This window comes from Branchiostoma belcheri, unplaced genomic scaffold (genome assembly GCF_001625305.1).
Source record: "Branchiostoma belcheri isolate BF01 breed outbred unplaced genomic scaffold, Haploidv18h27 scaffold9, whole genome shotgun sequence".
NCBI classification, from domain to species: domain Eukaryota; kingdom Metazoa; phylum Chordata; class Leptocardii; order Amphioxiformes; family Branchiostomatidae; genus Branchiostoma; species Branchiostoma belcheri.
In genome coordinates, this window is record NW_017804575.1 from 4,904,305 (window position 1) to 4,931,022 (window position 26,718).

Genomic DNA, 26,718 nt, shown 5'->3' on the forward strand with positions numbered 1-26,718 from the left:
TTAATATTCCTATTTTACTCCTAGTGACTTTTTAAAACGATTGTTAACCTCTACTCGTTTGATAATATGACCTGAAACCACTTGATTTTGGTGGAAATTCCTCCGATGTTTTTACCTTATTTCAGTTTTCACAACAAAAAGAAATCTAGTGCGTAAAATAGCCTGAAGTCTCTACTCTCTGTCCGTATATAATTTGTTATCAATTTTTGGGGACGTTATGAGCTTCCTTCGTAATCGCGCGAGGCCACCTCATCAGAGGCGTCGTTTTCGTTCCAAAAACAGCGCGGGCTTCAAGCGCATTCCACAGAGCAGACGCCAGACCCGCACCGTTGGATTTTAGTAATAATACCTGCAAGAGTAAGAAAGCATTTGCTGATTCAGTTCGTACTTACGTAGTCTGTGTCTGTAGGCATTCTTTGACAATATTGAGAAGGTACATTAGTACCGCAACTTGTGCTAAAACGCCGGTTGCCCTAGAATCAACTAAACCAACGTTTTAGAACTTTTGGCGTAAAACGGCCGAGGACGTGGCCCCGGTAGATATGAATATACAAGCATTTCCAGATTTTGATCCAACAAGATTTTCACAAGAGACATAGTCAAAGATTCAACGAATCTTACTTAATGGTCATATAAGACAGAATCGAGGGCGACATGCAAATGCCCCCAATGTGAATTTCGTCGAAAATTTAGCTCAGTTCGGCACCGCCATTTTGACGATTTCACTGTTAAGCAAATATGACCATTTATCTAACAAAATACGTTATAAAACCCTCCAAAAATTGATCATGTCAAGAGTACATGGCATTCCCGTCTGGTACATGTAACGCAACGAAGGTAAATATGCCACAAACCAGGCTCAACGCAGCTGTAAAAGTCGGATGAAATTTCATCCAACTGCCGCGCGAAAAGAGTTTCCTTAGCAACGGCGTTGCTAGGGATCGCGGATCGATTCGAACTGCAAATAAAAACGGTTCGAAACGCGTTCGATTTAGTACGTGGCGTGACGGCTGATAGCACTCTTATCATCATACTAATCATAAATGGAATGACTGAGACCTTTGAGTATTGGATTATGAGTTTGTTTTCGACGCATTGGACTTTTATGTTTTGATGTTTTTTTAAGATGAATTTTATTAATATGACATAATAACCACCATCATAATACATAGTAATCAGCATTAACAATTATCAGAACTCCACATCATCCAATCAAATATCATAATAATAATACATCATAGTAAGTACCTAATTTTAAGTTATACAACTGACCTCAATGATAAGTCTCTGTCGAAAAAATAAAAATATTTCCTGTGGACTTCGTTCCGTACTTACAACGACAAATCGTGTATTTTGCTACTAATATCAAGTTGTTTATATATCTAAATTTCAACACTTTAGTAGAACAATAACCAAACTTAACGTCATGTACATAAGAAGCCACAAAGGTTTGATACTTTTATAGTCGAAGAAAAAATGCTCGATATAATCTATTACGTTACAGGGAATACAATTACTACTTTCTACTATACCTTGCCTATGTATGTTAATCTTGTTGGGTAAATGTTATGAAGAATTGTCCATTGCATAGATCGGAGTTTTCATTCCTTTGTAGTAAGAAATGGTACTTTAAATAAAAGGTCCCACGAGCTCGTTTCAAAATCATAACTACTGTTTTACTGCATGTAACCTTGTCCTATAACAAGCTGGGCACCCTTTGAAAACAGCCATTGTAGGCTGAATGGGGCCACCCAGCCGTCTTGAGATTAAATAAATAAATATATATCAATTTCACGGGATAAATTCTGTAGATGTCCCTCTAACATCATTTGTTAAATTAATAGAACTATTTACTGTCTGTTTAAAGGGAACGGCTGGCCTTTATTTGCCTACATGTTTTTATTTGCAACATTTAAGCAGTTCAGAACACTGGTGGCGTACATATTTCCTCTGTATATTCTGTACTCAAATTACGTTTATCACAAATAAACAATTCATAAACTACCATGCACTGGGTCTATCGTTTTTAGTGGAATAGAAACTGTGTGAGTGGTGTTCATTGCCATGGACAGGCATATTTCTCTGTGTGTGGATGGTGTTCAGTACCTAGGATAGGCATGTTTGCCTGTTTGTGGATGGTGTTTCAGTACCAAGGACAGACATGTTTGCCTGTATGTGGATGGTATTCAGAACAAAGGACAGACATGTTTACCTGTTTGTGGATGGCGTTCAGTACCAAGGACAGACATGTTTGCCTGTATGTGGATGGTATTCAGAACCAAGGACAGGCATGTTTTCAGTGTGTGGATGGTGTTCAGTACCAAGGACAGGCATGTTTGCCTGTATGTGGATGGTGTTCAGTACCAAGGACAGGTGTGTTTGTGTGTGGATAGTGTTCAGTACCAAGGATAGGTGTGTTTGTGTGTGGATAGTGTTTAGTACAAGGACAGGCATGTTTTTCTCTGTGTGGATGGTGTTCAATACCAAGGACAGACATGCTTGCCTGTATGTGGATGGTATTCAGTACCAAGGACAGGCATGTTTGCCAGTGTGTGGATGGTGTTCAGTACCAAGGGCAGGTGTCTTTTTCGTGCAGTGTTCAGTACCATGGGCGAGGCATGTTTGCCTGTGTGGGGGTGGTGTTTGCCACGCATTGTACCATTGTAATTTGCTGTGCAATCAATTAAGTTTATTCATTCATTCTATTCATACAAACCTAACATAAACATTACATTACATATAGCAGGCAGTGCTAACTGAGCGGCAGCGGTACAATTTCTAGGATCCTTTAGACTACTGAGACTTCAGCTTCCCGCTACTTTTAAGGCAAATCTTTCTACAGACGAGAGAACAGCTGCACCAGATGAGCACAAGAACAGCTGAACAGACGGCCAACAGGAAGGCAGCCACGTCCAGCAGGTAGTACTGGTACCACGGCAGCTCCACGGCGCGTGCGCGGAGATGGGGCAGGCCGCCATGTTTGATGACGTGTTCTATCCACCAGACGGCCCGCTCCATGGGTGACTGGGGCTGGTCACGGTGCAGACGGGACAGGCGGGCTGCCGTCTCACGGTAGCTAGTATCGGACAAACAAGGACAAGCGTTCTGGTTATTCTTGTTTAAAATGATTGTCATCAGATCAACAATCCGATCAATAAATTTGCGAAAAATGTATCAATTTCAATTCACGAGTTTCCCATTCCCAGAATGCATAGCGTCTGGGTGCATTTGCATATCGCAAGAAGGTATCCTGTTGACGTTATACAACTTGTTTTTTCGTGTGTTTTGAGGTTTTGGGTCATTTCATGCTCGACATTAATAAACTTACTACGGGTTGAATATTAAAACAAATAGAGGATGAAATTTTGGTGTTCTTTTTACCATGGAACATGTGATTTGTAACGTTACTGTGATAACACTATACTGTCTGTCAATATAGAAGGATTGTAACGTTACAAACAGCGTGTTCCATGTTAAAAATAACACACAAAGTTTATTTTCCATTTGTTGTCAGATTCGAACCATAATCAATGTTGGGCATAAAATGCCTCAAAACACACGTTAAAACAAGCTGTATAACGTCAACAGGATACCTGCAATATGCAAATGACACCCAGGCGCTATGCATTCTGGGAATGGCAAGCTCCTGAATAAAAAAGGCTAATCTGTAGATATTCTGTTGAGTATCTTTCAGCACCAAGGACAGTTTTAATATGGTACAGACAGGCGTTCAATGGGGCAAGAATAGCTACTATTGTTGCCTGGTTGATTTTCAAATACAGTTCTTTTTTCACGTTTGGGTAATATTTTTTCACTCCTACAATAGGGCTCCCTATTGGTTATTTACAGCGATGCATTTTGCTAACAATGTAAATTAACGCACTTGTCATTGGACAACGTTAGGGTACCCTGATATATGCACAAACACACCTTTTGTCAGTTAGAATCTGCACAATGGCCTGGTACAATGTTTCTGTTGTAAACGTGCTGAAGTCCAGCCTCACTCCCAGCCCTCTGGAGACTACCCTAGCCGCGTTGCCGGGCTGTTCCGCAGCCAGCGGTGTACAGACCATGGGCACCCCGTGGTACAGGGCCTCGAACATACCGTTAGAGCCCGTATGGGTGACGAAGGCTTTGGTTTTCGGATGGCCTGAAAAATGACAAGTGTAGGATAAGCCATTGTTCGTTAAAAGTTGTTGTTGGGAAATAATTAAAAACACGTTCGGTAGACCTTACAGACTTAGTGGTGTCTCAAACTTTCCTTTTGGTTGGTTAGACTTGAATTTTACGAAACTTGAGGTACCAAAACACACATATTTAGTTATGACACAGAGCATGCTTTCTATAACTCGATTTTTGGCCTATCAAGTTCTGTGGAACCCAGCAGATATGCCCTATATGATTCAATATAATGAAAATATCATGGGCACCACAAAATTTCAGGCACCATTATACAATTATTGACCTTTGCCTTGTGATTATTTAAATGTTTACCTATGGCTTCTCATTGAGTTTATGAAGGCTATGATTACTGATACACAGTCAACATGTGTGATTGGTGCCGCTGTGCACACAAGATTGAATAGGAGGCATGCTTGGTTAACTATTAATCAAACGAGTGTGTGTATTTGCTTTCGGCACATGGCCATGTGTGTATAATTATGTACATAAAGACGTGGTTGTCTGGTCACAATTTCCCACCCAGTAAGTCGTTCTGCGGCAGCCAGCTCATCAGCTTGGTGTTGTTGCCCAGCCCGGCCGGCTTCTCTCCCGTGTACCGCCACACCACCTTCTGTCGGAGCTGCGCGAAGGCTGCTGCCATGACCTCTGCCCTTTCAGGGTTGATGGTCTTGGCATGTGAGCCGAAGCTGACCACCACGACCCCAGCACCGCCAGAACTCTGCATGAACAGCTCTAAATCCTGTAAAGGAGAGGAGGGGGTCAAATTATTTAACAGGTAAAACGTGCTTCCAATATGTTGGCAGAGAGTAACGGGTAATCTAATTTGCTGTATCCGGCAACACATAAACACACGCACGCAAACACAAACATACATACGCACACACCTAAACACATATACACGTACAAACACAGACACACGCAAGCACACACAATTACACACGCGAGCGCTCATACAATTCATGTACACCCGCAAACACACAAAACACAAGCACATACACGCGCAACCCACCGCATGCACACACTCACTCACACGCACCTCGGAAAGTGGACGGGCCTCGTGAGAGTTTATCCCTCCGACGTCGACCATGTTAGGCATCCTCGGGCTCGGGAGGTCCAGCAAAACGTCGGTTTGATAAAGCCACACATCCGTCTTCGCCAAAACCCCCAGAAGAGTCTCCTCCTCGCCGAGGTACTTATTCACTAGATCATTATTGATACGTCCCGCGAGCCACTGAAACATCACAGGCGATGTACACGACACGACAAGGTTCTGTACCCGCTGTGAGAAAGTCATCCGGTCGGTAAAACTGGACATGAGAAACGGTACATAAGACGGGGGGCGGGGCACACCAGTTGCGAGAGCGTCAAGTCCCGAGGGGTCACCACGCAGCAGAGCGACGTGGGGGACACCAAGGTAAACTGCGACTATGGCTCCGCACGAGCAAAAGAAGGGCTCTGATACGACAACCTGAAAACGTGCTTGTTTCAGCCTCCCCATCAAGTCTGCATCTGCCAGAAGCAGATCACAGTGCTCAGCCATAAAGTTCATCCCCTCTTGGAGGTGTTGAAACATATGGAAGACGGACTTATTTGATAAGTCGCCTATCTGAGCTGTGTTAGCTTCCACCCTGGAACGGCTTCCTTGGTCAAAGAACGACTCAAACCGCAGTTCGGGTCTCTCGGTGCGACGTTTGTCCACGATGTCCTGAGAGACAACAACCGTGACGTCGTGGCCCCTCCCCGCCAAGGCCTGGCCGACTGACGCTAGGGGGAACCAGTGACTGCCTGCTACGGCCAGCGGCACCACCAGAACCTTCTCCGTGCCGATTCCGTGAACTGTCAGAATTATTATCACACACAACAGTACATAACGCGATCTGATCTCCATGACGTTGGAAAGATCCTGGCGTTGTTTGAGAGGCTACGCGGAAGTGACCTGAGATCCGAACGTGTCTCAAATTCTCAAGTTCTAAGCAGCTGGCTTGGGAGTTTCCACAGTTTGCAGGTCTGGTAATATGACAAGCTAAACAATGAAGACTGTGGGCAACAAAAAATCAGAATCGCAACCTCTATGACGCTATACAAACTATTCTGGTCGGGAATAGATCATTCAGTATACACGTCGTGCTCCACGTAGGCAAAACGACCGGTAGAACATTGACCTGCTAGTTTACTTAGCACACACTGGGCCGCGTTGCTGTGGCGATGACATGAGGTCAGTCGAACGCTGGGTCGTTCCACTTGTCGAACGATACCGTACTAATATTTTAAAGAATCAGGCTGAAATCTCTACATTTCTCTTTCTGATAGTAGTATATTTACCTCTTTAGACTGAATCCAGATTAACGACAGGAAACACGCAGTAGCAGATGTTTGTTGTGGCAGCTATCATTTTCACATCTTTCGTCTTTATTCTATTCCTTCAACTTTTCAAGGCAAGTAGATGTTTGGCAAAAATAGTTGATAAGAATCGGACTTTAATCTACAAGCAGATTTCGTATTAGAAGATCAATTACTTCTTTTTAGGAGACTAACAACATTGCATTTTATATGACTTATCGTAAGTTACTAGAGTTTCCTATTGTTTACCTAATTCAGTTATAAGAATGTCATATAAAGCTTCGATTTTGATAATTGTTGTTGTTATTGTTGTTGTTTTCAATGCATTGTATCATATACAGATGCTTTGTAATAAAGTTCATCATGCAATTAATTCTGTGTATACAAACATAGATTATGATGTTACATACAGCAGATACCGCTAGTGAGTCACCTTTAACGTTACAATCTTTGGGATTCTCTACTGAGACTTCAGCTTGCCGCCACTTTTATGGCAAATCTTTCTACAGACGAGTAAACAGCTGCACCAGATGAACACAAGAACAGCTGAACAGACGGCCAACAGGAAGGCAGCCACGTCCAGCAGGTAGTACTGGTACCACGGCAGCTCCACGGCGCGTGCGCGGAGATGGGGCAGTCCGCCATGTTTGATGACGTGTTCTATCCACCAGACGGCCCGCTCCATGGGTGACTGGGGCTGGTCACGGTGCAGACGGGACAGGCGGGCTGCCGTCTCACGGTAGCTAGTATCGGGCAAACAAGAACAAATCTGTAGCATAGTCCAATCGAAGGCAGAATGTAGTTTTCCTTGGTATGCTTTAACTTTGTTCTTTGTCTAAAACGATATTGTCATTAGATCAACAATGGCAAAGAAATCTATTTTCTGCAAAACGTATCAATTTCATGAAAGATTATGCTGTAAATATTGTATGGATTATCCTTCAGCACCAAGGACAGATCTGATGTGGGCAAAGCTAAGCGTTCAATAAGGCAATACTAGCTACTAACGTTACCTTACTGATAATAGAATACTTCTTTTTTGGAGTTTGAATGTTATTATTTACTCTTGCTCACTATTAGTTATCTAGACCTATGCATTATGCTGCCATACATATATTTGTCATTGGACAACGTGTCATGATGCAATAACACACCTTTTGTCAGTTAGAACCTGCGTAATGGCCTGGTACAATGTTTCTGTTGTGAACGTGTTGAAGTCTAGCCTCACTCCCAGCCCCCAGGTGAGCTGCGACTATGGCTCCCACTGGCTAAAGGCTAAAGAACGGCTGTGACACGACAACCCGAAAACGTGCTTGTTTCAGCCCCCCCATCAAGTTTGCATTTGCCAGCAGCAGATCACAGTGCTCAGCCATAAAGTTCATCCCCTCTTGGAGGTGTTGCAAAACATTGAAGACGGACTTATTAAACACTTCTTCTATCTGAGCTGTGTTGGCTTCCAACTGGGCACGGCTTCCCTGGTCAAAGAATGACTCGAACCGAAGCTCGGGTCTCTCGGCGCGACGTTTGTCCACGATGTCCTGAGAGATAACAACGGTGACGTCGTGGCCCCTCCCCGCCAAGGCTTGGCCGACTGACGCTAGAGGAAACCAGTGGCTACCCCCAACGGCCGGCGGTACCACCAGAACCTTCTCCGCCCCGATTCTGTGAACAGTCAGAATTACCATCACACACAACACTACATACTGCATTCCAGTCTCCATTGCGTTGAAAAGATCCGAAAGTTGTTCGAGAAGCTACGCGGAAGTGACCTGAGCTCCGAACGTGTCTCAAATTCCGAAGTTTTAAGCAGCTTGATTAGTAGTTTCTACAGTTTGCAGGTCTTGTAATATGACAGTTAACAATGACGACACAAAAATAACAACCACAACCTCTATGGCGCTCTACAAACTATTCTGGTCGGGAATAGATAATTCAGTAGGTACAAGTACGTGCTAATGACCTAGGCAAATCGACCGGTAGAACATTGACCTGATAGTTTACTCAGCACACTGGGCCGCTTTGCTGTGGCGATGACTTGAGGTCAGTCGAACTTTGGGTCGTACCACTTGTCAAACGATACCGTGCTAATATTTTGATGAAACAGTGACCAGTAAGTGAATAAAATAACATACATTACAGTTAAGTTTGTTTTCGAGAAATGCATATGAAAGAGCACCCCTTCTTTAGCTGTTGCATGAGTAGTCTGAGGCTGAAATCTCTACATTTCTCTTTCTGATACTAGTCTATTCACCTCTTTAGGCTGAATCCAGATTAAGGAAACGAAACACGCAGTGGCAGATGTTTGTTGTGGCAGCTGTCATTTTCACATCTTTCGTCTTAAGTTTATTCTATTCCTTCAACTTTTCAAGGCAAGTAGATGTTTGGCAAAAAAAGTTGGACGAATGTTAGATAAGAATCGTACTTTAAAATACAAGCAGTTTTCGTGGTAGAAGATCAATTACATCTTTTTAGAAGACGACAACTTCATTGCATTTTATGCTACTTATTACTTTTCATAAGTTACAAGAGTTTCCTACTGTTTACCTAATTTAGTTACAAGGATGTCTTATAAACATTAGATTTTGATAATTTTTATTGTTGTTGTTATTGTTGTTTTCCATGCATTTTCTCATACACAGGTGCTTTGTAATAAAGTTTCATCAATTAATTCTATGTATACAAACGTAGCTTATGATGCTATATACAGCAGATACTGCTAGTGAGCCACCTCTAACGTTAAAATCTTTGGGATTCTCTACTGAGACTTCAGCTTGCCGCCTCTTTTACGACAAATCTTTCGACAGACGAGAGAACAGCTGCAACAGATGAGCACAAGAACAGCTGAACAGACGGCCAACAGGAAGGCAGCCACGTCCAGCAGGTAGTACTGGTACCACGGCAGCTCCACGGCGCGTGCGCGGAGATGGGGCAGTCCGCCATGTTTGATGACGTGTTCTATCCACCAGACGGCCCGCTCCATGGGTGACTGGGGCTGGTCACGGTGCAGACGGGACAGGCGGGCTGCCGTCTCACGGTAGCTAGTATCGGGCAAACAAGAACAAATCTGTAGCATAGTCCAATCGAAAGGAGAATGTAGTTTCCTTGGTATACTTTAGCTTTCGTCCTTGTCTAAAACGATATTGTCATTGTCAGCAATGGCAAAGAAATCTATCTTTCCTGCAAAACATATAAATTTCAATAGACAGATTATGCTGTAAATTGTATAGATTATCCTTCAGCACCAAGGACAGGTCTGATATGGGCAAAGCTAAGCGTTCAGTAAGGCAAGACTAGCTACTATCGTTCCCTTATTGATTATAGAATACTCCTTTTTTGGAGTTTGAATATTATTATTTACTCTTGCTCACTATTAGTTATCTAGACCTATGTAGTATGCTGCCATACATATATTTGTCATTGGACAACGTGTCATGATGCATTAACGCACCTTCTGTCAGTTAGAACCTGCATAATGGCCTGGTAAAATGTTTCTGTTGTGAACGTGTTGAAGTCTAGCCTCACTCCCAGCCCTCTGGAGATTACCCGGGCGGCGTTGCCGTGCTGGTCCTTGCCCAGCGGTGTGCAGACCATGGGCACCCCGTGGTACAGAGCCTCGTACATACCGTTAGACCCGGTATGGGTGACGAAGGCTTTCGTTTTCGGGTGACCTGCAAAATAAGCGTTGGCTGAGTAACAAACGTAGGATAAGTCAGTAGTTGCAATTGCAAGTTGTTGTTGAGAAGTAAATATAATGGAAGAAGATGTTCTGTGCCGCTTACAGACTTAGTGCTGTCTTACAAGAGGAAATATTTATAAAAGATCGGCTAGTCTATGAATTATATACATGTAGCTATAGCTACTGAGGCAAAATGTAGAGGGATTCCTACTCACGCACAGAGAGAGAGAGAGAGAATTAACAAAAGACGTGTGTGCGTTTCCCACTAGAAATTATGTCAGACTATGTTTCTGTTTGTCTGGTAATAATTTCCCACCCAGTAAGTCGTTCTGCGGCAGCCAGCTCATCAGCATGGTGTTGTTTCCCAGCCTGGTCGGCTTCTCTCCCGTGTACCGCCACACCACCTTCTGTCGGAGCTGCGCGAAGGCTGCTGCCATGACCTCTGCCCTTTCAGAGTTGATGGTCTTGGCCTGTGAGCCGAAGCTGACCACCACGACCCCAGCACTGCCAGAACTCTGCATGAATAGCTCTAAGTCCTGTAAAGGAGAGGAGGGGAGGGGGACACATTATTCGACAAGTGCAACGGCGCTTCTATTATCCTAGTAGGGAGGGCAAAGGTGAGCCAAACTGTATGTGTGGCATAAACATACAACGCACGCACACACACGCGAACACACACATTCAATTACACACGCGGGCGGTCATGATTCATGCACACTCGCGCACACACAAGACACAAAACACATACGCACGTACACGCACGCAAACATAGTTACACACGCGCGCGTTCATACAGATACATGTACCCACGCGCACACGTAAAACACACACACATACACGCGCATACGTACACACGATCTCACACAGACGCACCTCGGAAAGTGGATTGGCCTCTTGGCAGTGTAATCCTCCGACGTCGACCATGTTGGGCATCCTCGGGCTCGGGAGGTCTAGCAAAGAGTCGGTTTGATACAGCCACACATCCGTCTTCGCCAAAACCCCCAGAAGAGTCTCCTCCTCGCCGAGGTACTTTTTCACTAGATCATTGTTGATACGCCCCACGATCCACTGAAACACCACAGGCGCTGAGCATGACACGACAAGGTTCTGCACTCGCTGTGAGAAAGTCATCCGGTCGGTAAAACTGGACAAGATATACGGTACATAGGACGGGGGGCGGGGCACCCCTGTTGCGAAGGAGTTAAGTCCCGAGGGGTCACCACGCAGGAGAGCGACGTGGGGGACGCCCAGGTGAGCTGCGACTATGGCTCCACACTGGCTAAAGAACGGCTGTGACACAACAACCCGAAAACGTGCTTGTTTCAGCCCCCCCATCAAGTTAGCTTTTGCCATCAGCAGATCACAGTGCTCAGCCATAAAGTTCATCCCCTCTTGGAGGTGTTGCAAAACATTGAAGACGGACTTATTAAACGCTTCTTCTATCTGAGCTGTGTTGGCTTCCAACTGGGCACGGCTTCCTTGGTCAAAGAACGACTCGAACCGCAGGTCGGGTCTCTCGGCACGACGTTTGTCCACGATGTCCTGAGAGACAACAACGGTGACGTCGTGGCCCCTCCCCGCCAAGGCCTGGCCGACTGACGCTAGGGGAAACCAGTGGCTGCCCCCTATGACGGGCGGCACCACCAGAACCTTCTCCGTGCTGCTTCCGTGAACTGTCAGAATTATCATCACACAAAACACTACATGCTGCGTCCCAATCTCCATGGCGTTGGAAAAATCCGGACGTTGGTCGAGAGGCTACGCGGAAGTGATCTGAGCTCCAAACTTGTCTCAACTTCCGATGTTGCGGGTCCCGGATAAATTCGCGGGATCGCAGTACATGCCCTGTGTGCGGGTCCCGAATACATTCAGGATAGGGTATTCCGCACGAAACTTAGCGGCGCTGTGAAATTCGCCAAACCCGGAAGTTACTTTGTGCTCATTGAGCGAAAGGGGTCAGGGGTCAAAGGGCATTACGATATTACTGATGACCTCATCCCAGGATGCTTTGCGGCCGGATTTTCTCAAAAGATCTCGGACCTGATTTTTTTTTTCACGATTTAGGATCCGGCGGACACCCTCAGACCGAAGGGCAACAACTCCGACAAAAAAAGTACATCAGTCAACGGAGGTTTCCAGCCGGCTTTCGATAGAAATTCGGTTATTGTCCTTCGATTCTATAATTTGGGTAGAAACTGTAGTTAAACGTAAATTTTGGGTACGAAAAATACATTTTTTTCGCAGTTTTTCAAATTCAACGGACCTGCTTGGAAAAAAAAACGAATTTTCCCAGGCTAACGGCTTATATGCTGAAATAGCTTACTTCTTCCTGTTTCTGAAAAACGTGAAAAATATAGGTTGTTGCGATACGTTTTTCGCAAAATCCGGTGACGCGAATGCCTTGAAAGTCCACCGTGATAAAACGCAGCTATTTGGGTCATCAGGCGACAAACCGCATCACCCTTGCTCGCTGACTAATACCAAATCGCTTCGCTGGCCGTCCAACTTCACAACGCTGAAAAAGACCACAATCACAGTTTTTTTTTAAAATCAATTCAAAACCTATTAGAAAATCTACAACGATCACCGAGCTATGGGGAGCCAAACCTAGCTTGACAACCTGGCAGATCCGGCGATTTACTGCATGCACACTATTTGGAACCCTGGCCAGATTTAAACTCCGACCCGGAACCAAAATGGCACTGTCCTCTGCCTGCCGGACGGAAAAAAAACACGCCAAAATGAGTAGTTAGAAGGTCAACTTTGACGGGACATATCTCGTCTTCAAATGCTTTTCGAATTTCCAACTGACCCACACATGGTTGTTTGACTCGTTGACATCACGGGGACACATAAACCAGCCTCATTTGACGAATCGTGACCGTACTACGACTTATTGTATGGGGCATTCTAAGTACTCAATCCTGCGCGCCACAGCTGAGCGCTTTGTTTTGTTGTTTTTAGTGCCTTTTTGGCGATAAATTCCTGGTTTTAACCGCAAAATTTACGCTAAAATACGTCCTTCGGAACCTTGATACTATTAATTCTGGGGAAATTTATTCTTCCTTCGGCCAGGATTCTCCAGAAAGAACCGACGACGTGGGGAGTACATGAAATGATGGTCCACTATGGCGCTCTACAAACTATTCTGGTTGGGAATAGATAATTCAGTAGGAACACGCGCTTCACCTAGGCAAAACGACCGGTAGAACATTGACCTGCTAGTTTACTTAGCACACTGGGCCGCGTTGCTGTGGCGATGACATGAGGTCAGTCAAACGTTGAATCGCACAACTTGTCGAATGATACCATACTAAAATTTTTAAGAACCAGGCTGAAATCGCTACATTTCTCTTTCTGATACTAGTCTAATCACCTCTTTAGGCTGAATCCATGGCCAGATTAACGAAAGGAAACACGAAGGAGTAGATGTTTGTTGCGGCAGCTATCATTTTACCATCTTTCATCTTTAATCTATTTCTTCAGCTTTTTAAGACAAGTAGATGTTTGGCAAAAACAGATGAATGAATGTCAGATAAGAATCGGACTAAAATCTGCAAGCAGATTTCGTATTAGTAGATCAATTACTTCTTTTTAGGAGACTAACAACATTGCATTTTATGTTACTTATTACTTTTCATAAGTTACTAGTAAGTGTTTCCTACTGTTAACTTAATTTAATTGATAATTGTTGTTGTGGTTTCCATGCATTGTACCATATGCAGATGCTTTGTAATTAAGTTCATGAATTAATTCTGTGTATACAAACATAGCTTATGATGTTACATACAGTAGATACTGCAAGGGAGCCACCTCTAACGTTACAATATTTGGGATTCTCTACTGAGACTTCAGCTTGCCGCCACTTTTACGGCAAATCTTTCTACAGACGAGAGAACAGCTGTACCAGATGAGCACAAGAACAGCTGAACAGACGGCCAACAAGAAGGCAGCCACGTCCAGCAGGTAGTACTGGTACCACGGCAGCTCCACGGCGCGTGCGCGGAGATGGGGCAGTCCGCCATGTTTGATGACGTGTTCTATCCACCAGACGGCCCGCTCCATGGGTGACTGGGGCTGGTCACGGTGCAGACGGGACAGGCGGGCTGCCGTCTCACGGTAGCTAGTATCGGGCAAACAAGAACAAATCTGTAGCATAGTCCAATCGACGAAGAGAGAATGTAGTTTTCCTTGGTATGCTTCCTTGTCTAAAACGATAAATCTGTATAATAGTCAAATCGAAAGGAGAATGTAGTTTTCCTTGGTATGCTTTAGCTTTCTTGATTGTCTAAAACGATATTGTCATCAGATCAACAATGGCAAAGAAATCTATTTCTTTCTGAAAAACGTATCAATTTCAATGGAAATATTATACTGTATATATTGTATAGATTATCCTTCAGCACCAAGGACAGGTCTGATGTGGGCAAAGCTAAGCGTTCAATAAGGCAAGACTAGCTACTAATGTTGCCTTATTGATCATACATGTAGAATACTTCTTTTTTGGCGTTTGGAAGTTAGTATTCACTCATTCTCACTATTGGTTATATAGACTATGCATTATGCTGCCATACATATATTTGTCATTCGACAACGTGTCATGATGCATTAATGCACCTTTTATCAGTTAGAACCTGTATAATGGCCTGGTAAAATGTTTCTGTTGCGAACGTGTTGAAGTCTAGCCTCACTCCCAGCCCCCTGGAGACTACCCGAGCCGCGTTGCCGCGCTGGTCCTTGCCCAGCGGTGTACAGACCATGGGCACCCCGTGGTACAGGGCCTCGAACATACCGTTACCTCCGGTATGGGTGACGAAGGCTTTGGTTTTCGGGTGACCTACAAAATAAAAGTTGACTGAGTAAGAAACGTAGGATAAGTCAGAAGTTGTAAATTGTTGTTGAGAAGTACATGTAATGGAAATAGATGTTCTGTGCAGCTTACAGACTTAGTGTTTTCTTGCAAGAGGAAATATGTCTAAAACATCGGCTAAACTATGAATTTAGAGACAGACCTACTCACAAAGAGAGAGAGAGAGCGAGAGAGAGAGAGAGAGGGGGGGAATTAACAAAAAATGTGTGTGCATTTGTCACTGGAGATTATGTGTGTTTCTGTTTGTCTGGAAATAATCTCCCACCCAGTAAGTCGTTCTGCGGCAGCCAGCTCATCAGCTTGGTGTTGTTGCCCAGCCCGGCCGGCTTCTCTCCCGTGTACCGCCAGACCACCTTCTGTCGGAGCTGCGCGAAGGCTGCTGCCATGACCTCTGCCCTTTCAAGGTTGATGGTCTTGGCCTGTGAGCCGAAGCTGACCACCACGACCCCAGCACTGCCAGAACCCTGCATGAACAGCTCTAAGTCCTGTAAAGGAGAGGACAGTGTCTGCATTATTCTACAAGTGCAACGTCACTTCTATTATCCCTGTTATGAGGGCAGAGGTGAGCCATACCGTGTGTGTGGCATAAACATACATATGCACGCACACAGGCGCGTGCACACACCTACAAACACACGCGGGCGCTCATGATTCATACACACGCTGGACACAAAACACATACATACACGCACACAAACACAGTTACACAAACGCGCGTTTATGAAGATACATGCTCACAGGCCTGTGAACCGAAGCTGACCACCACGACCCCAGCACTGCCAGAACTCTGCATGAACAGCTCTAAATCCTGTAAAGGAGAGGACGGGGTCTGCATTATTCTACAAGTGCAACGTTGCTTCTATTATCCGTGTTATTAGGGCAGAGGTAAGCCATACTGTGTGTGGCATGCATAATCATACATACGCACGCACACAGGCGCGCGCACACATCTACAAACACACGCGGGCGCTCATGATTCATACACACGCTGGACACAAAACACATACATACACGCACACAAACACAGTTACACAAACGCGCGTTTATGAAGATACATGCTCACAGGCGCACACTCATAAAAAACAAACACTCGCGCATACGTAAACACGAGCACACACAGACGCACCTCGGAAAGTGGATTGGCCTCTTGGGAGTTTATTCCTCCGACGTCCACCATGTTAGGCATCCTCGGCCTCGGGAGGTCCAGCAAAACGTCGGTTTGATACAGCCACACATCTGTCTTCGCCAAAACCCCAAGGGGAGTCTCCTCCTCGCCGAGGTACTTTTTCACCAAGTCATACTTGATACGTCCCACGCTCCACTCAAACACCACAGGCACTGCACACGACATGATAAGGTTCTGTGCCCGCTGTGAGAAAGTCATCCAGTCGGTAAAACTGGACAAGATATACGGTACATAGGACCGGGGCCGGGGCACACCTGTGGCGAAGGCGTCATATTGTGTGCGGTCACTACGCAAGACAGCAACGTGGGGAACGCCCAGGTGAGCTGCGACTATGACTCCACACTGGCTAAAGAACGGCTGTGACACGACAACCTGAAAACGTGCTTGTTTCAGCCTCCCCATCAAGTCAGTATCTCCCAGCAATAGATCGCAGTGCTCAGCCATAAATTTGAACCTCTCTTGGAAGTGTTGGAACTCACGGAACAAAGACTCATGGAACATTTCACTTGCCTTGTCTAAGCTGGCTTCGTACCGCGCACGGCTTCCCTGGTCAAAGAACGACTCGAACCGTAGGTTGGGTCTCTCGGCGCGACGTTTGTCCACGATGTCCTGAGAGACAACAACGGTGACGTCGTGGCCCCTCCCCGCCAAGGCTTGGCCGATTGACGCCAGGGGGAACCAGAGGCTGCCCCCTATGATCGGCGGCACCACCAGAACCTTCTCCGCGCCGGTTCCGTAAACTGTCAGACTTATCAGCACACACAACAGTACGTACTGCGATATGATCTCCATGGCGTTGCGGACGTTGTTTGAGAGGCTACTTGGAAGTGACCTAAATCCGAAAGTGTCTCAAACTCTCAGGTATGAAGTTTCCACAGTTTACATGTCTTGTAATATGAAGACAACTAAACAAATGACGAGCGTGTGCCACAAAAAACCACAACCTTTGTTCCGCTCTGCAAACTTGTTTTGTTAGGTAATAGATGACTCAGTAGCACGTGGTGCACTTTGGGAAAACGACCTGCGGATCATTGACCTTCTAGCTTTCTTAGCACAGGGGTCATTGCTGTGGCGATGACTTGAAGTCAGTCGAACTTTGGGTCGTACCACATCAGGTTTGTATGAGCAGAATTTGAATCTTACAAATATTCAATTTTGAAGAATCTTTGCGTGAAACTCTATCTTTCAGCACAAATCAAAGCATGCGTAAAGGTCTGTTACTTGATTCGAGTAAAAAACGGAACATTTTTGCCCTAAATTTAAGGTATGCTTGAAAATCGGACTTTTTGCAGTGAATCTGGGACCAGAACCTGGACAAAATATTACATAGGCTCCTTTGCGAGAAGTTTATTTCAGAGGACCCGTTCTTTAGCCACTGTAGTCTAGTAGTCTAAGGATGAATTTTCTATATTTCTCGTTCTGATACTAGTCCATATATATACCTCTTTAGGCTGAATATTGCTCCAGAATCAAGAAAGGAAACACGAAGGAGCAGATACTTCTTGTGGTAACTATCATTTCTTCTTTTCTTCTTACTATTTCTTCAAATTTTCAAGACAAGAAGCTGTTTGACAAAAACAGTCGGACGAATGTCAAATAATAGAGAGAGAGAACTTTATTGACACAACAAAAAGTACAGCGACTTTTGTAAGGTCAAATGCAAACGAGACTTTAATCTACAAGCAGATCTTGGGGATAGAAGATCCTACTAATAATATCAGATCAAACATTTCTTTTGAGGAGTTACTTATCAAAAGTTACTCGAGTTTTTTCCTGTTTTCGTAGTTTACTTACAAGGATGTCATGTGAAGATTAGACGCTGAGAGGCTGTTAAAGTTGTTTTCCATGTATTGTACCGTATACAGATACTGTATAATAGAGTTAATCAATTAATTCTATACAATAATTATACAAACGTAGCTTATGATGTAACCTACAGTAGATAGTGCTAGTGAGCTTAACGTTACAATCTTTGGAATTCTCTACTGAGACTTCAGCTTGTCGCCACTTTTACGGCAAATCTTTCTACAGACGAGAGAACAGCTGCACCAGATGAGCACAAGAACAGCTGAACAGACGGCCAACAGGAAGGCGGCCACGTCCAGCAGGTAGTACTGGTACCACGGCAGCTCCACGGCGCGTGCGCGGAGATGGGACAGTCCGCCATGTTTGATGACGTGTTCTATCCACCAGACGGCCCGCTCCATGGGTGACTGGGGCTGGTCACGGTGCAGACGTGACAGGCGGGCTGCCGTCTCACGGTAGCTAGTATCGGGCAAACAAGAACAAATCTGTAGCATAGTCCAATCGAAGGGAGAAGTTGTTTTCCTTGGTATGCTTACTTGTCAAAAACGATTTTGTCATTAGATCAACAATGGCAAAGAAATCTATCTTTCCTGCAAAACGTATCAATTTCAATAGAAATATTATGCTGTAGATATTGTATAGCTTATCCTTCAGCACCAAGGACAGGTCTGATATGGGCAAAGCTAAGCGTTCAATAAGGCAAGACTAGCTACTAATGTTCCCTTATTGATTATAGAATACTTCTTTTTTGGCCTTTGGATGTTATTTTTCACTCGTGCTCACTTTTGGATATTTAGACCTGTGAATTATGCTGTCATACATATACTTGTCATAAGACAACGTGTCATGATGCATTAACGCACCTTTTGTCAGTTAGAACCTGCACAATGGCCTGGTACAATGTTTCCGTTGTGAACGTGTTGAAGTCTAGCCTCATTCCCAGCCCTCTGGAGACTACCCGAGCCGCGTTGCCGGGCTGGTCTCCGAAAAGCGGCAGACAGACCATGGGCACCCCGTGGTACAGGGCCTCGAACACACCGTTAATCCCGGTATGGGTGACGAAGGCTTTGGTTTTTGGGTGACCTGCAAAATAACCAGCGTAGCATAAATTATTGTTGGTCAGAAGTTAATGATAAGAAGTAGTCATATAGACGTTCTGTTTGCCTACATGTTACACACGTGGTGTTGTCTTTAACTTGGGAAAAAGATATGTTACTATTACAGAAGCTTAAGGTCTGTCTTGTACAGCTTTTTTTTTGGCCCACGGAGAAAAAAAACATTAAAATACTCCCGTCACGAAGTTAGATATGTCCTTTGTGACCCTATGTAATGCATGGTACCATAGTTATACAATTATTCACAACTGCCTTGTGTTTATCTTTTATTATGATGTACAGTCTCTGTGAAATGTGATTTTGTACAAGTTTAAGTATGAGACTGGTTTGTTTAACTGACGAACGCGGTGTGTGTGTGCAGTTATGTTGAGTTTGGGTGCATGTGTACATAAAGATATGTTTGTATGGTTAAAATTTCCCACCCAGTAAGTCGTTCTGCGGCAGCCAGCTCATCAGCTTGGTGTTGTTGCCCAGCCCGGCCGGCTTCTCTCCCGTGTACCGCCAGACCACCTTCTGTCGGAGCTGCGCGAAAGCTGCTGCCATGACCTCTGCCCTTTCAGGGTTGATGGTCTTGGCCTGTGAGCCGAAGCTGACCACCACGACCCCAGCACCGCCAGAACTACGCATGAACAACTCTAAATCCTGTAAAGGAGAGGAGGGGTTCTCATTATTCGACAAGTGCACCGTGCTTCTAATGTGTTGGTATGGGGGAATGAGGTGATCTATACCGTATGTCGCCACATACAAACACAAGCACATACATACCTTTACACATATATGCTCGCACACAAGACACGCAATTAAATACAAGCGCATAACACCACATACACACGATCACACACAGACGCACCTCGAAAAGAGAATTGGCCGCTTGAGAGTTTATCCCTCCAACGTCGACCATGTTGGGCATTCTCGGGCTCGGGAGGTCCAGCAAAACGTCAGTTTGATACAGCCACACATCTGTCTTCGCCAAAATCCCCACAAGAGTCTCCTCCTTGCCAAGGTACTTTTTCACCAAGTCGTTGTTGATACGTCCCGAGATCCACTGAAACATCACAGACACTCTAAATGGCACGACAAGGTTCTGTACCCGCTGTGAGAATGTCATCCGGTCTGTAAAACTGGACAGGAGAAACGGTACATAGGACGGGGGGCGGGGCACACCTGTGGCGAGGGTGTCAAGTCCTGAGGGGTCATTACGCAGGAGGGCGACGTGAGGGACTCCCAGATATGCTGCGACTATGGCTCCGCACTGGCAAAAGAAGGGCTCTGATACGACAACCTGAAAACGTGCTTGTTTCAGCCTCCGCATCAAGCCGACATCTCCTAGCAGCAGATCGCAGTACTGAGCCGTAAATTTGGTCATCTCTTTCAAGATTTGCAACCTATGGAACATAGAGTTATCCGGCACGTCGATTATCTGGGCTATAATGGCTTCCAACCCAGCATGACTTCTCTTGTCTAAGAACGACTCGAACTGCAGCTCGGGTCTCTCGGTGCGACGTTTGTCCACGATGTCCTGAGAGACAACAACAGTGACGTCGTGGCCCCTCCCCACCAAGGCCTGACCGACTGACGCTAGGGGGAACCAGTGGCTGCCCGCTACGGCCGGCGGCACCACCAGAACCTTATCCGCCCCGATTCCGTGAACAGTCAGACTTATCATCACACACAACAGTACATACTGCGATCTGATCTCCATGGCGTTGCGTCTAGACGATCCGGACGTCGTTTGAGAGGCTACGCGGAAGTGACCTGAGATTCGAACGTGTCTCAAATTCTCAAAGTTTAAGCAGCTGGCTTGGGAGTTTCCACAGTTTGCAGGTCTTGTAATATGTAGACAGCTTAAGAATGATAACCTTGTGCCACAGAAAAATCAAAACGACAACCTTTGTGGCGCTGTAGAAACTAGTTTAGTTGGGAATAGATAATTCGGTTGTAGAAACACGCGTGCTCCACGTAGGCAAAACGACCGATGGAACATTGACCTGCTAGTTTACTCAGCACAGGGGGCGTTGCTGTGACGATGACATGAGGTTAGTAGAACTTTGGGTCGTACCACGTCATGACGTGGCCTTGATCCAGCCGAACCGTACCGATATTTTGAAGAATCTATTACCGGAAACTGGACAAAATATTATACGTTCTACTTTGTTTTCGAGAAAAATATATCTAAAAGATCTAGAGAAGACCCGTTCTTTAGCTGCTGCCATGCATGTGTGGTATGAGGCTGAAATCTCTACATTTCTTTTTCTGATACTAGTACATGTGCCTCTTTAGGCTGAATATTGTTCCAGATTCAAGAAACTAAACGAGCATATATTTGTTGCAGCTTTTGTTTCCCCGACTTTCATCTTTATTCTATTTTTTGGACTTCACAAGAAAGGAAGGTGTATGAAAAAAAAAAAAAAACAGTCGAGCTAGTGTCAAATAAGAATCGGAAGCAGATGTCGGGGATAGAACTCCGGCTCCTAAAATTAAACACACCACTTTTCAGGACACTGCAATTGCACTGCATTCCATGTATGCATGCTACTTATCCTTGCAAGTTAGTATCCTCCTGTTTTCTTGGTTAGTTACAAGGATGTCATATAGATATTAGACTCACATAATTGTTGTTATTATTGTTGTTTCCCATGTATTGTACCATGTACATATACGTAAATAACTTCTTTTATTATACAACCGTAGCTTATGATGCAGCAGATAGTGTTAGTGAGGGGCTCCTAACGTTACAATCTTTAGGACTCTTTACTGAGACTTCAGCTTGCCACCACTTTTACTACAATTTTTTCTACAGACGAGAGAACAGCTGCAACAGATAAGCACAAGAACAGCTGAACAGACGGCCAACAGGAAGGCGGCCACGTCCAGCAGGTAGTACTGGTACCACGGCAGCTCCAAGGCGCGTGCGCGGAGATGGGGCAGTCCGCCATGTTTGATGACGTGTTCTATCCACCAGACGGCCCGCTCCATGGGTGACTGGGGCTGGTCACGGTGCAGACGGGACAGGCGGGCTGCCGTCTCAAGGTAGCTAGTGACGGGCAAACAAGAACAAATCTGTAGCATAGTCCAATCGAAGGGAGAAGTTGTTTTCCTTGGTATGCTTACTTGTCAAAAACGATTTTGTCATTAGATCAACAATGGCAAAGAAATCTATCTTTGTTGCAAAACATATAAATTTCAATAGACAGATTATGCTGTAGATATTGTATAGATTATCCTTCAGCACCAAGGACAGGTCTGATATGGGCAAAGCTAAGCGTTCAATAAGGCAAGACTAGCTACTAATGTTCCCTTATTGATTATAGAATACTTTTTTCTTGGCGTTTGGATGTTATTTTTCACTCGTGCTCCCTTTTGGATATTTAGACCTGTGAATTATGCTGCCATACATATACTTGTCATAAGACAACGTGTCATGTTGCATTAACGCACCTTTTGTCAGTTAGAACCTGCATAATGGCCTGGTACAATGTTTCTGTTGTGAACGTGTTGAAGTCTAGCCTCATTCCCAGCCCTCTGGAGACTACCCGAGCCGCGTTGCCGGGCTGGTCTCCGAAAAGCGGCAGACAGACCATGGGCACCCCGTGGTACAGGGCCTCGAACACACCGTTAATCCCGGTATGGGTGACGAAGGCTTTGGTTTTTGGGTGACCTGCAAAATAACCAGCGTAGCATAAATTATTGTTGGTCAGAAGTTAATGATAAGAAGTAGTCATATAGACGTTCTGTTTGCCTACATGTTACACACGTGGTGTTGTCTTTAACTTAGGAAAAAGATATGTTACTATTACAGAGGGTCTGTCTTGTACAGCTTTTTTTTTGGCCCACGGAGAAAAAACCATTAAAAATACTCCCGTCACGAAGTTAGATATGTCCTTTGTGATCCTATGTAATGCATGGTACCATAGTTATACAATTATTCACAACTGCCTTGTGTTAATCTTTTTTTAAGATGTACAGTCTCTGTGAAATGTGATTTTGTACAAGTTTAAGTATGAGACTGGTCTGTTTAACTAACGAACGTGGTGTGTGTGTGCAGTTACGTTGAGTTTGGGTGCATGTGTACATAAAGATATGTTTGTATGGTTAAAATTTCCCACCCAGTAAGTCGTTCTGCGGCAGCCAGCTCATCAGCTTGGTGTTGTTGCCCAGCCCGACCGGCTTCTCTCCCGTGTACCGCCACACCACCTTCTGTCGGAGCTGTGAGAAGGCTGCTGCCATGACCTCTGCCCTTTCAGGGTTGATGGTCTTGGCCTGGGAGCCGAAGCTGACCACCACGACCCCAGCACCGCCAGAACTCTGCATGAACAACTCTAAATCCTGTAAAGGAGAGGAGGGGTTCTCATTATTCGACAAGTGCAACGTGCTTCTAATGTGTTGGTATGGAGGAAGAAGGTGATCTATACTGTATGTCGCCACATACAAACACAAGCACATACATACCTATACACATATATGCTCGCACACAAGACACGCAAGCAAATACACGCGCATACCACCACATACACATGCACGATCACACACACACGCACCTCGGAAAGTGAATTGGCCGCTTGAGAGTTTATCCCTCCGACGTCGACCATGTTGGGCATTCTCGGGCTCGGGAGGTCCAGCAAAACGTCAGTTTGATACAGCCACACATCCGTCTTAGCCAAAAACCCCACAAGAGTCTCCTCCTCGCCAAGGTACTTTCTCACCAAGTCTTTGTTGATACCTCCTGAGATCCACTGAAACATCATGGACACTCTAAATGACACGACAAGGTTCTGTACCCGCTGTGAGAAAGTCATCCGGTCGGTAAAACTGGACAGGAGAAATGGTACATAGGACGGGGGGCGGGGCACACCTGTGGCGAGGGAGTCAAGTCCAACAGGGTCATTACGCAGGAGGGCGACGTGAGGGAGGCCCAGATGTGCTGCGACTATGGCTCCGCACTGGCAAATGAAAGGCTCTGATACGACAACCTGAAAACGTGCTTGTTTCAGCCTCCGCATCAAGCCGACATCTCCTAGCAGCAGATCGCAGTACTGAGCCGTAAATTTGGTCATCTCTTTCAAGATTTGCAACCTATGGAACATAGAGTTATCCGACACGTCGCTCATCTGGGCTATAATGGCTTCCAACCCAGCATGACTTCTCTTGTCTAAGAACGACTCGAACTGCAGGTCGGGTCTCTCGGTGCGACGTTTGTCCACGATGTCCTGAGAGACAACAACGGTGACGTCGTGGCCCCTCCCCGCCAAGGCCTGACCGACTGACGCTAGGGGGAACCAGTGGCTGCCCGCTACGGCCGGCGGCACCACCAGAACCTTCTCCGCGCCGATTCCGTGAACAGTCAGAATTATTATCACACACAACAGTACATACCGCGATCTGATCTCCATGGCGTTGCGTCTAGACGATCCGGACGTCGTTTGAGAGGCTACGCGGAAGTGACCTGGGATCCGAACGTGTCTCAAATTCTCAAAGTTTAAGCAGCTGGCTTGGGAGTTTCCACAGTTTGCAGGTCTTGTAATATGTAGACAGCTTAAGAATGATGACCTTGTGCCACAGAAAAATCAAAACCACAACCTTTGTGGCGCTGTAGAAACTAGTTTAGTTGGGAATAGATAATTCGGTTGTAGAAACACGCGTGCTCCACGTAGGCAAAACGACCGGTGGAACATTGACCTGCTAGTTTACTCAGCACAGGGGGCGTTGCTGTGACGATGACATGAGGTTAGTAGAACTTTGGGTCGTACCACGTCATGACGTGGCCTTGATCTAGCCGAACCGTACCGATATTTTGAAGAATCTGTTACCGGAAACTGGACAAAATATTATACATTCTACTTTGTTTTCGAGAAAAATATATCTAAAAGATCTAGAGAAGACCCGTTCTTTAGCTGCTGTCATGCATGTGTAGTATGAGGCTGAAATCTCTACATTTCTTTTTCTGATACTAGTACATGTACCTCTTCAGGCTGAATATTGTTCCAGATTCAAGAAACTAAACGAGCATATATTTGTTGCAGCTTTTGTTTCCCCGACTTTCATCTCTCTCTAAGTTTATTCTATTTTTTGGACTTGTCAAGAAAGGAAGGTGTTTGAAAAAACAGTCGAGCTAGTGTCAAATAAGAATCGGACTTTACAAGCAGATGTCGGGGATAGAACTCCGGCTCCTAAGATTAAACACGCCACTTTTTAGGACACGGCAATTGCACTGCATTTCATGTATGCATGTTACTTATCCTTGCAAGTTAGTATCCTCCTGTTTACTTAGTTAGTTACAAGAATGTCATATAGATATTAGACTCTCAGAATTGTTGTTATTATTGTTGTTTCCCATGTATTGTACCATGTACATATACGTAAATAACTTCTTTTATTATACAGCCGTAGCTTATGATGCAGCAGATAGTGCTAGTAAGGGGCTCCTAACGTTACAATCTTTAGGACTCTTTACTGAGACTTCAGCTTGCCACCACTTTTACGACAAATCTTTCTACAGACAAGGGGACAGCTGCACCAGATGAGCACAAGAAGAGCTGAACAGACGGCCAACAGGAAGGCAGCCACGTCTAGCAGGTAGTACTGGTACCACGGCAGCTCCACGGCGCGTGCGCGGAGATGGGGCAGTCCGCCCTGTTTGATGACGTGTTCTATCCACCAGACGGCCCGCTCCATGGGTGACTGGGGCTGGTCACGGTGCAGACGGGACAGGCGGGCTGCCGTCTCACGGTAGCTACTGACGGGCAAATACGAACAAATCTGTAGCATAGTCCAATCGAAGGGAGAATTAGTTTTCCTTGGTATGCTTCCTTGTCTAAAACGCTATTGTCATTAGATCAAAAATGGCAAAGAAATCTATTTCTTTCTGAAAAATGTATCAATTTCAATAGAAATATTATACTGTAGATACTGTAAAGATTATCCTTCAGCACCAAGGACAGGTCTGATATGGGCAAAGCTAAGCGTTTAATGAGGGAAGACTAGCTACTTATGTTGTCTTATTAATTATTGAATACTTCTTTTTTTGGCGTTTGGATGTTATTATCTGTTTGCAAGTAGCTCTTGTGCACGAACTTGCAATAAAGAACTCAATTATCCACTCGTGCTCACTAATATTGGTTATTTAGACCTATGCATCCAGATGCCATACATATACTTGTTATACGACAACGTGTCATGATGCATTACCGTACCTTTTGTCAGTTAGAACCTGCGTAATGGCCTGGTACAATGTTTCTGTTGTGAACGTGTTGAAGTCCAGCCTCACTCCCAGCCCTCTGGATACCACCCGAGCCGCGTTGCCGGGCTGGTCCCCGAAAAGCGGCAGACAGACCATGGGTACCCCGTGGTACAGGGCCTCGTACATACCGTTAGAGCCCGTATGGGTGACGAAGGCTTTGGATTTTGGGTGACCTGCAAAATAACCAGCTTAGCATAAATTATTGTTGGTCAGAAGTTAATGATGAGAAGTAGTCATATAGACGTTGTGTTTGCCAACATGTTTCAAACGTGTTGTCTTTAACTTGGGAAATTAAAAGATATGTTA

General features: G+C 45.1%; 4 protein-coding genes across 4 annotated transcripts in view; all 4 read right to left on the bottom strand.

Annotated features, from left to right (window-relative positions):
- Nucleotides 1–2,733: 2,733 nt before the first annotated feature.
- On the bottom strand, nucleotides 2,734–6,732 carry LOC109487760 (UDP-glucuronosyltransferase 2A1-like). Its single transcript, XM_019791827.1, has 4 exons — nucleotides 5,219–6,732; nucleotides 4,702–4,921; nucleotides 3,931–4,150; nucleotides 2,734–3,076 (listed from the first exon to the last, which is right to left on the bottom strand). Exons 1-4 carry the CDS (start codon nucleotides 6,068–6,070, stop codon nucleotides 2,794–2,796), a joined length of 1,575 nt encoding a protein of 524 aa, XP_019647386.1. The 5' UTR covers nucleotides 6,071–6,732; the 3' UTR covers nucleotides 2,734–2,793.
- A 2,545-nt stretch (nucleotides 6,733–9,277) lies between these two features.
- Nucleotides 9,278–17,487, bottom strand: LOC109487663 (UDP-glucuronosyltransferase 2B1-like). Its single transcript, XM_019791664.1, has 8 exons — nucleotides 16,195–17,487; nucleotides 15,334–15,553; nucleotides 14,816–15,035; nucleotides 14,135–14,321; nucleotides 11,072–11,956; nucleotides 10,515–10,734; nucleotides 9,971–10,190; nucleotides 9,278–9,560 (listed from the first exon to the last, which is right to left on the bottom strand). Exons 1-8 carry the CDS (start codon nucleotides 17,044–17,046, stop codon nucleotides 9,278–9,280), a joined length of 3,087 nt encoding a protein of 1,028 aa, XP_019647223.1. The 5' UTR covers nucleotides 17,047–17,487.
- A 707-nt stretch (nucleotides 17,488–18,194) lies between these two features.
- On the bottom strand, nucleotides 18,195–24,845 carry LOC109487664. Its single transcript, XM_019791666.1, has 8 exons — nucleotides 23,714–24,845; nucleotides 23,282–23,501; nucleotides 22,614–22,833; nucleotides 22,140–22,235; nucleotides 20,026–21,034; nucleotides 19,598–19,817; nucleotides 18,924–19,143; nucleotides 18,195–18,519 (listed from the first exon to the last, which is right to left on the bottom strand). Exons 1-8 carry the CDS (start codon nucleotides 24,563–24,565, stop codon nucleotides 18,237–18,239), a joined length of 3,120 nt encoding a protein of 1,039 aa, XP_019647225.1. The 5' UTR covers nucleotides 24,566–24,845; the 3' UTR covers nucleotides 18,195–18,236.
- A 777-nt stretch (nucleotides 24,846–25,622) lies between these two features.
- LOC109487707 (UDP-glucuronosyltransferase 2A1-like) overlaps nucleotides 25,623–26,718 on the bottom strand; it is a 3,135-nt gene continuing 2,039 nt past the window's right edge. The window contains exons 3-4 of the mRNA XM_019791757.1: nucleotides 26,366–26,585; nucleotides 25,623–25,905 (exon numbers count right to left, since the gene is read on the bottom strand). Coding sequence (XP_019647316.1) covers nucleotides 25,623–25,905; nucleotides 26,366–26,585 — 503 coding nt within the window. The remainder of the gene's footprint in view (nucleotides 25,906–26,365; nucleotides 26,586–26,718) is intronic.

Coding starts and splice junctions, on each gene's coding strand:
- LOC109487760 (XM_019791827.1), bottom strand. CDS start 6,070: ATGGAGATCAGATCGCGTTATGTACTGTTGTGTGTGATAATAATTCTG. Junction 4,922..5,218: donor AGGCCCGTCCACTTTCCGAG/GTGCGTGTGAGT, acceptor TCTCCTTTACAG/GATTTAGAGCTGTTCATGCA. Junction 3,077..3,930: donor CAGATTCTAACTGACAAAAG/GTGTGTTTGTGC, acceptor GTCCGATACTAG/CTACCGTGAGACGGCAGCCC.
- LOC109487663 (XM_019791664.1), bottom strand. CDS start 17,046: ATGGAGATCATATCGCAGTACGTACTGTTGTGTGTGCTGATAAGTCTG. Junction 15,554..16,194: donor AGGCCAATCCACTTTCCGAG/GTGCGTCTGTGT, acceptor TCTCCTTTACAG/GACTTAGAGCTGTTCATGCA. Junction 14,322..14,815: donor CAGGTTCTAACTGATAAAAG/GTGCATTAATGC, acceptor GCCCGATACTAG/CTACCGTGAGACGGCAGCCC.
- LOC109487664 (XM_019791666.1), bottom strand. CDS start 24,565: ATGGAGATCAGATCGCGGTATGTACTGTTGTGTGTGATAATAATTCTG. Junction 22,834..23,281: donor GCCGCAGAACGACTTACTGG/GTGGGAAATTTT, acceptor GTTATTTTGCAG/GTCACCCAAAAACCAAAGCC. Junction 22,236..22,613: donor CAGGTTCTAACTGACAAAAG/GTGCGTTAATGC, acceptor ACTATGCTACAG/ATTTGTTCTTGTTTGCCCGT.